The following is a 12,131-nucleotide window of genomic DNA, read 5'->3' on the forward strand; positions in this document are numbered from 1 at the left end:
GTGTGGGGATTGAGTCAAGTATCCAGAACAGCGCCTGGCACACAGGGCTTGCTAGGGTAGCTTTGCTGCTCTTAGTATCTCCCACATACCAGACCCTGAGAATAAGCAGAGGGGACTCATGAGCCGGGCAGAGCTCAACGGTTTGGGGGGTTTCCTAGTACAGTAGTTTTTAAACAAGTGGCCAAGAATTCAAGTAGAGGTTTCCTATGAAAATACAGACCTGATTTTTCTTGGAAAACCAGATGCTGCGGGCAGGAAGGAAATCATTAGCTGCCCACAGCAGCCCTCAGCTGGTCAGTCCCAACCACTCCCTGCTGCTTCCATTGCCAACTGCCGTCTTTTTCCTACTCAGTAACTCCATTCACTTGTTTTTTCAGCCAGCCCACGTACACATCTGAGCTTGTAACCGATACACAGTGACGAACAGGACAGATATGATCCCTGTCCTCACAGGGCTCCGAGGTGCGGTCCCGCACAGAGTGGGGTCGTTGTCTCTCCAGGGAGGCCCTATTCCAGGCTACTCCCAGGTGTGGTCGATGGGCCAGATCACCCAGGAGCTCCAGAGAAATGCAGAACCTACCCCAGACCTACACCTTGGGGTCTGTGCTTTAACAAGATCTCAGGTGAGCACATTCAAGTCTATACCTCAGAGCCCTCCCGGGGGTAGATGAGGCTGTTGACCATGCTGAAGTTGTAGAAAGGGGGGCTGAAGGGGCTGCTCTGCCCTGCGCCGGTGCTGGCAGGGAAAGGGCTGTAATAGGAGGATCTCTGGCTGCTGCCGGTGCTGGTGCTGAGCTGCAAGGTGTCTGCTGAGGCTTCCGAGACTGAGCTGGTGGGAAACGTGCTGCTGGAGGGCAGGTGGGCCCCCTGGATCCCTAGGTGGTGGCCGCCAGTGACAGCTCGCTGGGTGCTCCCACTGCTGCTGACGCTTAAGGTGCTGAGGCTGCTGAAGAAGGTGTTGAGGCACGGGGTGGAGGTGAGCACGGGGCCTCCCGGGGAGGAGACAGTCCTCTTGGCGCCCTCGGGAGGCTCTGGGGACTGGGGGGGCCTTAGCAGAACGGAGGGGCTGTCGCCTTCCGGCTTCCCGCCCACTCCGGACCCCAACCCTGAGGAGACACCCTCCTCTGCTTTTGATGTCCCTGCAGCCACGGTGGAGCTGCTGCTGGCCTCCGAGCGGCGCTTCCGCTTCCGGCGGAAGTTCCCGTTGTCAAACATCTTCTCACAGTTTGGATCCAGGGTCCAGTAGTTACCTTTCCCTGTGGAGGAGAGAGGGACAGGTGTTAGGAGGAGCCAGTTCGGGCTCCGCATTCGGCCTGTTTCCCGAGGAGGGGGCAGACCTGCATTAACCCTGGGGAAGACCCTCCGCCACAGTGCTGTCTAGAGTTAGCCTGTGGGGGAGATTTTATTTCCCTCGAGGAGGAATCTGGAACGAAGCGATCTGTCCCTTTCAGCCCCTCCTGGCAGTGTCTGCTACTGAAATTTTGAGACCCAGTTCCATTCACAAGGCACTTATAAGGGTACCCAACCTTCCCTTCTAGGTTCAAACCGAGTGCCCTGCAGAATCCTGGCTCACTCACACTCGACCTCACTCCTTTACTTATAAAAATAAGGATCAGGATGGTCCCCGCCTCACAGGTTGGCTGTGCGGGTTAAGTGATACCTTTGCTAGTAGCTGGCAGCACACAGTAAGCACTGCGAAAAACAGCATCTGCTGTTTTTATTTGCTGACAGCGTACAATACTTTTCCTTAAAAACACTCCACTGGAAAAAAGGCAGCCTCAAATACCCGATCCTGTGCCTTGCTGAACACAGAGGACAGCAGTTATTACTGATCAACCCCCTTTTCCCGTCTCGGATGGCACGTTGGAGAGCAAGGGAACTCCTCCCCCAGGGTCTCCGTGCCCCTTCACCCCCGGCCCGGGGCGCCCCCGCAGCTCTTCCAAGTTTTCCCTCCTCTGGGCACATCTCAGGGATCAGGGCCCCGTTTAATGCAGGCAATGCTACTCTCCCGCTTAGAAAATTTCACTCGCAATTTATCTAACACAATCATCTTGGAGGATTTCACCTCCCAAAAGCTCTTTTCACTTCTGGTAAAAACACCTGAGGGTATCTAAAAGTACATTAAGCACTCATCTTGTACCGAGTGCCTTACCCGGACAGCCTGGGTTACTCCCCCCGCACTATGGAGATAGGCAACTTATCGCCTCCATTTTTCAGATGGGGAAACTGAGGCGCAGACTGGTTGGGAACCTGCTGAATTCCCAGCTAACAACAGTAGAGCCAGGAACGCGCTAGACTCTGCATCCTTCACTAACCACTGCTATGCTGCCTCCCCAAGCTAACACGCACTCCTCACCCACTTTCTCCACTGACACACTCTCTGCAAACAGTTGCAGGAAAAAATGTGTTCATCTAACTACCAGCTCAATAATAACACCTGCACTTATCCGGATCATGTGCCACCCTGGTACCAAGCACTCTGACAAGACACTATACAGATCCTTGAACTTCTGGAGGGTCCTAAGGAGGGGACGTAAAGTTTACATGACCATCTCAGGGGATGTAGAGGCCGGGTTGGAAGATGTGCCCTCGAGAACTACCTGGTCCAATGCGCTAATCACAAGCCACAGGTGGCTGCGGGGCGCCTGGGGAGTGGCCAGTGCAAAGCGAGATGTGGGGCAAGACACACAGGGTTCTGCAGACTTGGTGCCAAAAAGTCACATAAAGTACCTCACTAATAACCGTTACGTTTGTTATAGGTTGAAACAATATTTCGGTTTACATAAAAAACACAGTGAGGTTAGGCTCGCTGGTGTCTTTTTGCTGTTTTAATGTGGCTACTAGAAAATTTACAACCACGTGTGGCTTGCGCTGTTTTCCTATTAGAAACCACCGCTCTAGCCTGACTTCGGTGTGAGTGCTCCAGGGCATTTATATAACTTACACAAAATTCTGGAGCTCTGGAGTGTGCAACTGCTTTGTTCCTATCGCAGCTTTGCCCCACCTCCGTCCTGGGCACCCCCTGGTCCTGTTTCTCTCTAGTTTTCCGTTTCTCCACCCCAGGTAGAGGGAAACCATCGCAGCGCCCAGCCCTCTCACCGCGCGGCTCAGGTCAGAGAGAAGCACATTCGGAGTTTCAAGTTTTGCATTTGCAAATACTTAAGGTACCAAAGCCACACAGTGCAGGACTCCGCTAGAGTTCTCTGACGCCTCTGCCCCGTCTCCGTGCCCCTCCTCTTACCCTCAATCCTCTCTTCTCAAGGCAGGCGGAAGGTCAGGGGGCTTGTGTGGTTTTTTAAAAAAACAAAAACAAAAACAAAGTGTACACACACACACACACACACACACACAAACACACCCCTTTACTGATTTCGGGGAGAGGAAAGGAGAGGGAGAGAGGGAAACATCAGTGATGAGAGTCGCTGCCGGCGGCCTCCCGCGCGCCCACCGGGGGTCGAGCCCTCCCCGGGCACGTGCCCTGACCGGGGGCGCGGCCGGGGGCGCCTGGTCCCAGGGGGACCGCCGGGCACGCTGGGGGCAGAGCAGCTTTCGGAAGGACACGGGGGACCCCGGGAGCCTGGCGCGGCCCGACGGGCGTCCGTGCGCAGCTGAGCGCCTGCGGCCGCCCTCCGACCCCCCCCCCCGCCCCGCTCTGTGAGAAGTGTCGGGGCTCCCAGCGCCCCAATCCCGTCCCAGTCGCCCTCGCCTGGGGGCCGCGCTCACGCCCCGGCTGCCTCCCGCGAGGCGCCCTCTGCCCTCTGCCCTCCCGGGGGCGCGGGGGCGCCTTCCCGCTGGAGGACCGAGCGGCTTCTTCCTCTAACGGGCCCCTGCGTGCGGGCCCGGGCGCGGGTGCGGGTAAGGGACGCGCGCCTCCGCCCCGGGCCCGCGCCGAGGAACCTCGGGAACTTTCCTTTGTCCTCCGGGCCCCCTCGCCCGTCGGCCGAGGCCGGGCGCTGCCCCCCCGCGAGGGCCCGGAGCCTCCGGGGCCGCCGGGGCCGCGCCGGGACCCCGCCCGCGCCCGCGCGCGCCTCACCCGGGTCGTCCTCGTCGCGGGGCACCTTCTTGAAGCAGTCGTTGAGCGACAGGTTGTGGCGGATGGAGTTCTGCCAGCCCGCCTTGCTGCGCTGGTAGAAGGGGAAGCTGTCGGCCACGAACTGGTAGATGTGGCTGAGCGTGAGCTTGCGCTCGGGCGCGCTCTGGATGGCCATGGCGATGAGCGCCGAGTACGAGTAGGGCGGCCGCACCATCTTCATCAGGTCCTCGCGGCTGGCCATGGACAGCCAGCCCAGGTCGCAGGGCGCCGAGGGCGCGGCGGGCGCGGCGGGCGCGGCGGGCGCGGGCGGCGCGAGGGGCCGCTGCGCGCAGGCGAAGGTGCCGGCGGCGGGCGGCTGCAGGAAGGGCCCGGCCGCGCCCCGGGGCGGCGGCGGCGGGGCGCCCAGGTACGCGGCGGCGGCGGGCGGGGCGCCCACGCTCGGCCCGTTGAGCCACAGGTAGGGGTTGGCGGCGGCGGCGGGCGCGGCGCCGTAGTCGGGCAGCGCGTAGGGCGCCCTGGCGGCCGGGGGCGCGCCCGGGGCGGCGGCGGCGGCGGGCGGGGGCAGGCCCGACTGCGAGTACACGCCGAAGTTGTCGCCGCAGTAGAGAGACATGTCGCTGGACGTCGGCGGCTGCGGCGCGGCGGCGGCGAGGGGCGAGCGGGGCTGGTCTCGCCGCCCGGGTGCGAGCATCCCTCTGGGAGCCAAGCCCGCGGCGCCCGGCCTCGCTGCAGCCGACGCTCCGGGCGGGGCGGGCGGATGCGCGCGGGGCGCCCGCGAGCCCGCTTCTTATACCTGTCGGCCCGGCCGGGCGGCGGCCCGCGGGCCCCCGGCCCCGCCCCGCCCCGCCCCGTCCGCCGCGCGCCCCGAGCGCGCCCCGCCCCGCAGCCCCTCCTCCGGGGCCCGCGACCCGGGAGTCGCGGGAGGTCGGCGTCGCCGGGGTTGCGGCGAAGAGCGTCCCCTCCTAGCGCACGCATTCTTGCTAGCACACTCATGAAATAAAACAACGAATTTTAAAACAAAGAGGCGCTAACCAAAGGGCACACGCACCTCTCCCAGGGCCGGGCGCCGACTCTGGGCGCCCTCGGGCCGCGCTCCCGGCTCGCCCCGGGTCCCCGCCTCTGCGCCTTGGTGACCGAGGCGCACTGGGGCGCGGGAGCCCGTCTGGTCTCCGCGGACCCGCTCCCAGAGCGGAATAGACGTGATCGGCTTAGTCACAGCGCTTCGGGACACGCGGCAGCGTATATTAATGGGCACCCTTGGGGTGTCCCCTCCGAGGGAGCTCTGACCCGAGGGACTGGCTTGGCTCCTAATTTCCCGGCCACGCCCCCAAACGCCGACTGCTCGCCCAGGTTGGGGAGTGTTCGTTCATTTTCACGCCCGCCGTGCGCAAGCTTCCAAACGCAGGAGGGGGAACGTTTAAAGACGTTTAAATAAGTGGGCTCAGAATTAGCACTTTAAAGCCAAGTTTAATTTATACTGTGCGCAAGAAGCGCTCTTTAAAGACGAGGAGGCAGATTATGGTATTTTTGTAAAAAAGTGCTTTTACAAACGACTCCTGCAAATTTTCAAATGTGCGCCCTGCCCGGGAAAATAGAACCAGTGAAATCCTATGGCCACGCCCCATGCCATGCGATCATTACTTATTGGCTCCGACAACAATAAGAAGATTGTTTCATTTACAAATTGAACTGTCTCTAAGTATGTTCTTAATAAGTGGCAGGTCTGAGATTCTCGTTTAAGGGAGAGGGAAAGGGACACCCCCCTCCTCCCCCAGGTGCCAGTTGCAGAGTGGCGGCTCGAGGACTTAATTTGGAGCTCACCCACCTCCCGGCCCTGCGTTTATTTTCGTGATAAAGTTAGTTATGTACTTGGGAGGAAACTATGTCTTCCATATATAACTCCTGGGGGGAAAAATGAAATCTAGAGCTACTTAACTAGCAAATTTTGGTACCTGAGACCCAAATCACACTTCACATGTAACTATTTTTCCCATCTTTTCCAGGACCAGAAAGGAATAATTTGCCAGCCCTAAAGCACAGTATTTCTTTCAATCTCCTGGAAAATGCTATCGCATGGAATAGTGTTTGCCTTAATTGTATTTTGATTTAAGGATCCAAATGTTTTCTTAATTTAGGTAAGTACAGTGCTTTTTTTTTCTCCTTCCCAAATAGTCAGAAATAAAGTGGTTTTGTTCTTTTACTCTCTTGGGATGTTAATAAGGATGGCAACAATAGTCCAGGAAGTTGGAAAGCAAGCATTATTGAGTTATAATGCCCAAATTTAACTTTTTTTTTCTTTCTTAAACTTAACAGTCTAAACTAAATAGAGAAAGTTCAAAAGAAAAACTGGAAACCCAAGTGGTAATAAATTAGGAAAAATTTGAAACAATCTTCTCTTTAGTAATTGATGTCCTTAAAAATATAATACCTTCCCTTATTTTTTAGCAAATTGCTTCCCATACACACTTTGCAGTTTTGCAGGGTTGTTTTTTAAGTCTAATTCTCAATTCAATAGCTCCAAATTATTCTGAGAAAGAGGCCATAATTGCAGAGTTTTGTTTCTTGCTTTGATTAAAGGTTCTGTACAGTATTTTGTTCCTTAACTAAACATTATGTTTTGTGGACTTTAGTTTTATTTAAAAATCACAGAGCCACCTAGCGGCTCTTTGCCGCCGTTGCAGCATCCACCTGGGGAGGGATCTGTGAGGCAGACACACCCTCTAAGGGCTTGGAAGTTACACTTTGCTATTTTCAATCATATCTTAATTAGGTAAACTTAAAGCTAATATTGGTCATAGCCTGGGTTTTTTAATGTCAAAATGATATTAATGGCTTTAAAATCTCTACTTTTTAAGATTAAACAAATTTAAAAAAAACAAGTTCCCCATAAAAATGTTTTGTGAAAATGTCTTTTCACCAAAGAAAAGATGTAATCAAGGCATTTGATTACCAGTATAAAATAAGGATAGATTGTTAAGTGTTTTTGTCACTGGAAAATAAACATTTTGGGAAATTATTCTACCCAAAGAAAACACCTCATTTATTTTCCACCAACATTTTGTAACATTCTTGTTGCTTCTTTGAAATAGCTGAGTGATGACAGTGATTTATAATGGAATGTTGTCATTTTGAATAAATAATGTAACAGAATGCAAAATGTGTCACACTCATTAATTTATAGCATCATAGAAACATTGGCACATTAGTGTTTGCCGGTATTTTTACATATTTCCAGAGGAAGAAAAAGGGAATATAAATGTGAAATAGCCACAGTGCTCTTAACTCCTAATGGCTGCAACTCAGAAGAACGCTGAGCTGTGCAGTCGGTCCTTCCTGCCGCGGCATCATGTTCACCTGCAGCTATGGAAGAGCCACAGGTGGAAATAACGAAACCCGCTCATCTGCTCTTGTCTGCTGCTTGGCTTTCCATCTTATTATGCCCATCCGACTTCTTCTAGTAAATCGGAGGCTTTTTCAAGACAAATCCTTTTTTTCTTCAATACTCACCCAAGGATATGTTTATTGATTTTGGGGGGGGGGGAGAAACATCGAGGTGAGAAAGAAACATCAATCGGTTGCCTGCCGTACACACCCCGACCAGGGATTAAACCTGCAGCCTGGGTATGTGCCCTGACTGGAAATCGAACCCTCAACCTTTTGGTGTATGGGAGGACACTCCAACTAACTGAGCCACCCGGCCAGGGCAAAGACAACTCCTCTTATGTAATTTAGTTTTTAAACACCTTGCCCACCATAGGATAAACAAATATCAATTTTTTAAAAATTAGTATCTGTTGAATGAGTGAATTACTTCTAAATGCCACAATGGAATATACATACACCCTCTCAAGGATATGTAAACACACACACACGCGTGGGACTTGGGACATTTTTCTATAGCAAAAATAATAGAAGCATTACTTAGATGTGCAGGAAAAGCCCAACTCAAAATAATTTACTAGATTAATGGAAAAAATTTTAGAAAATACCTGTTTTGTTCTCAATGAGACACAAGAAAGTTTGGCTTTTATGAAACAAGAAGTCAGATTAAGATGAGAGGCAAACAAACTGGTGCAAGTAGGGCTGAGAAAGGCTGTGCGGCAAGGATACAGATAACTCAGCCGTAGTTAAGAGCACGGTTTAGCACAATGAGGTGAGAGTGACTACCACAGAGACCAAATACACAAGGCGAATTAGTGCATTTATTGTTTTGGTGAGGAAAGGATGGATTATTTAAGAAAAGATGTTGAAATGACTAGACCCGGGCCCATTAGTGCATTCCTTACTTGCTGTGATGTTTTTCCAATTTCCGACCACTCAGTTTGAGAGCTGGTGGTGTCATTACTGAGGGGCCAACTGAAGAGCCTCTGTCTCCTCCCATCTGTACCTCGAAGGCTGTGACTTACAGACTGAAACAAAACTCAGAGGGACCACTCACTTGTTCCTTTATCAAGCATTTTAGGGCTCTGCTTACTGAATGTTGGTGGGAAACTGAGGCAGCTCTTTTCTCCCCAGGACAGCAAGCTTTCCACCAACTTGGGGTTTGTCTCCTGTTCCAACGCTTTTCCCTTGGAAGCCCTTCATGTCGATGTTGCCAAGTTGTCCCTGCCAGTCACCCACTCAGCCCCTGGAAGTCAGGGAAGACTGGAGCGAGCTGCAGGTCCAGCTCAGAAGCAGGGATATGGCCCAGAGGTGACGCCCAAGGCTCATGCCCCTCCTCCCGCTGCAACATTGGGCACAGGAAGTGTAGCAAAAGGATCAGTGCTGAGGACTGTGGACGCATAAAGCAGCTGGGGATGCCACAGAAGTTCCATGTAATTAATCCAGAAAAATAAAATAATCAGGCAAAACAGTGGTCTCCAAACAATTCCTTTGAACAGCGTCGTTGACCTGTGGCCCCCCTGCCTAAACCTCTCCCAGTTGCCTCCCTCTCCTTCCCTGGTCCTCAGAATGCCGCCTGGCCTCTGGCTCCAGCTCATGAGCCCCATTCTTGAGCTTCCTCAACTAACTTCTCAGACTCTTCCTTCCGCTCCAGGTTTCCAGAGTGTCTCCAGCTCTCCCGCAGGACTTGCCTTGCAGAGCCTCCCTGCCTTGACGGCACCCTGGCTGCCCCAGAACCCTCCATAATATCCTGGGGCCACCTCAAGGGAAGGCTGCATTTGCACCACTCCTCCCCCTCAAGCCCTGCTGTCATGCTGGGTGGTGCCCTCAGATGCCTGGATGCTCATCCAACAACCTGGCCCTTTATTTCCAGTAACCAAGCCCTCTTCTCCAGGTCAGCGCTCACTAGGCTGGGTGTTACCAGATGGGGACCTCACTTATTTTAGAGATAACAATTAAGGAACAGGTACTAAATACCTGGCACGGTGCTAAGCTTCACACATGCATTATCTCATTTAATTAAATGAGGTCATCAGGGTGGGCCCTAATCCAATTCGATTTATGTCCTTATAAGAAGAAGAGATCAGGACAGACATGTACATACAGAGGGAAGACCATGTGAAGACTCTGGAAGGAGACAGGCCTCAGAGGAACCAACCTTGCGACACCCTGATCCTGGACTTCGAGCCTCTGGAACTCCAAGGAAACCAATTTCTGTTGTTAAGCCACTCAGTCTGTAGTACTTTATTTTGGCAGCCTGAGCTGACTGATTGATACAGGTGGGTTTTTGTCTTTTTGTAAAGAAAGTGCTGGTAAGTCCAATCCAGATCTCTCCCATGAGCTCCTGGCCCAGTAAGCAATTCCTACTGGACATTTTCTTACAAGTCACCTCAAATACAACATGTCTAAGCAGGTCATAATTCTCTTAAAAAATCCACTTCTCCTATATTCCATATCTTTCTGAAGGGCCCCATCCCACCCCTGGCCCAGGCACCCAGGTCAGAAACCAGAGGCTCTCTCCCTTCCCTCTGTTCTACTTGCAACACCAAGGTTTTGCCACCATCACCTGGATTATTGAGGTGGGCTCCAAATTGGCCTCCCTGCCTTCTCTTGTCACCATCCAATCAGTCCTCTCTCCACACCACTCTCCTAATGATTTGGTAAAAGTCAGAAGCCTCCCCTGCTTTCATCTCTTCAGTGGCTCCCACTGCTCTTAAGATAAAGTCCAAACTCCATAAGTGATCCGAGGAGAGGCAGCTCACTTTGTAAGCTGATCCAAACCTGAAAGGAAATTCCTCAATAAGAAGATCAGCACTAATGATCAGCTTAGTAACAGTGATGTTCAGCTTAATGGTGCTAATTTTAAAATTAAGATGAAATTCTACATTTAGGAAAACAAATTGGGGTTTTGAACTTTTTTTTAACCAGCATGAAGAATTGCAGCTTCCATGTGTTCTACATGGGAATGGAAAAGGCTCTTAATTGCCTCATTTGATAGGTTTGGCTAACTATTATTCACAAAGGCTGATTCCAGAAGCCATCTGAAGTAATCCTTAGGATCTGTTGTAAATTTGTGAAGGTATAATCCAAGAGGATATTCAAAACGGAACAGAGAGAGGGTTTATTGCATCCTGACTACTGAGTACTGCTATGAAATACTTTTCCCAATCCTGTCAAGTGTGTTTCTTGCCCTTCAAAATACTTCTGGCAAATGTTTCAGGTGAGTTTATAACCAGGTTCATTTATAAATTCAAGAAGTAGTTATTGAGAAGGACAGGCCTGTCCCTGGCTCCAAACAGACAGGATAAACCATGAATCCCTCGTCTGAATCCCGCTGCAGGCAAGGAGAAGTCTCCCACCCCAAATGAGCCAGGGACAGACCCAAGGGACCCAAGTTGCAGGCTTACAACTTTCAAGGTCACTTTATCTTGCCCAGAAATACTGAAACAAGCTTATCTTTTAAAGGTAAATTAGACTTTCGAATGAGCAAGGCTTATCTGTAAGATATGCTAACTTGCAGACCCTCACCAATCATGCAGATGCTGTCCAGGGAGATAGACGTTTTCTTAGAAAGACATAATTCCTCTCCCGTCTGGAAAAGACAGGCATGGGGCTGCCGTTTGAAGCGGTGGTCGCTGCCCAGCATTTCACAAAGTTGAAAAGGCTGCGAATACAGTGACCTATGCTTGACGTGACTGACACTTTAACTGCCTCCGGGGTCTCCCTGCCTATCTTCTGGGCCAAGCCTTCCCCAGTGTGCACAGCCGACGGCCTCGGCTGTCCAGCCTGAATGAAGGGAGTTCGTTCCTCCGCTGGGCCAGCCTTGGCCCAGCACCTGCTTGCTTTTCCCAGGGCACGGTTCCCACGTCTTACCTTGTTTTGCTAGGAATGAATCAATACATTAAACATCACTGCCCTGGCCGCGGTGGCTCAGTTGGTTGAGCGTTGTCCTGGGCACGGAGAGGCCGAGCGTCCAATTCCCCGCCAGGGCACACGCCCAGGTTGCAGATTTGATCCCCGGTCACTGCGTACCGGAGGCAACCTGAGGCTTATTTCTCTCTCTCGTCGATGTTTTCTCTCTCTCCTCCTTCCTCTCTCACGAAGAAGCAATAAAAACATATCCTCGGGTGAAGGTTAAAACAAAAATATCAAAGTCTTTTTCAAGTTATAAGCCGTGCTCCTTGCCTCCTCCCACGGAGAGCCAGGGCCAGCAGGTGTGTGCCCGTGGCACCCTCAGAAGGCAGGGCCGCGGGGACGGGACGGGGACAGTGTGCCGAGGAGCAGAGCGCGCAGCGGGAGAAACGGTCAAGGAGCACCTCTGATAGACGTGTTTATACATGAATGTTTTTTAATGAAGGGGAGTTTGGGGGGGGGGGGGAGTTAATCCTTAACGAGAGTTAAGGTGCAGATTGAGTGAACTTGGAAGGGGCGCTAGTGAGACCTTCCCTCCCACAGCAGAGCCCCTGCAAGCCCCGGACTGGCACCAGCCCGGCGGGTTCGGGTCTCGGCTTCTGCAGTCGGAGGGGCCTGGGTGCGGGTCTCGGCCTTGCTGCTGGTTAAACTGAGGGAACAGAACCACCAACGGGAATCTCTGAATCCTGACTTTCTCACGTATAGAATGTAGACGGCAGCTGAAATTGTTCAAAAGACTAAATGTGATAATGCGTATAAAGCACGAAGCGATAGCTTCTAACATTCCCTGTTTTTAAATTTTTAA

The 12,131-nt window shown here is 52.4% G+C and overlaps 1 protein-coding gene across 1 annotated transcript; it reads right to left on the reverse strand.

Annotated features, from left to right (window-relative positions):
- Positions 1 to 602: 602 nt before the first annotated feature.
- On the reverse strand, positions 603 to 4,724 carry FOXI3 (forkhead box I3; the record flags this gene model as incomplete). The annotated part of the gene is made up of 2 exons (XM_081145193.1): positions 603 to 1,256; positions 4,034 to 4,724. The coding sequence occupies 2 exons, from the start codon at positions 4,722 to 4,724 to the stop codon at positions 640 to 642; spliced, it is 1,308 nt and encodes a 435-aa protein (XP_081001319.1). The 3' UTR covers positions 603 to 639.
- Between the last annotated feature and the right edge of the window lie 7,407 nt (positions 4,725 to 12,131).

This window comes from Miniopterus schreibersii (assembly GCF_964146895.1).
Source record: "Miniopterus schreibersii genome assembly, chromosome: 8".
NCBI lineage: Eukaryota > Metazoa > Chordata > Mammalia > Chiroptera > Miniopteridae > Miniopterus > Miniopterus schreibersii.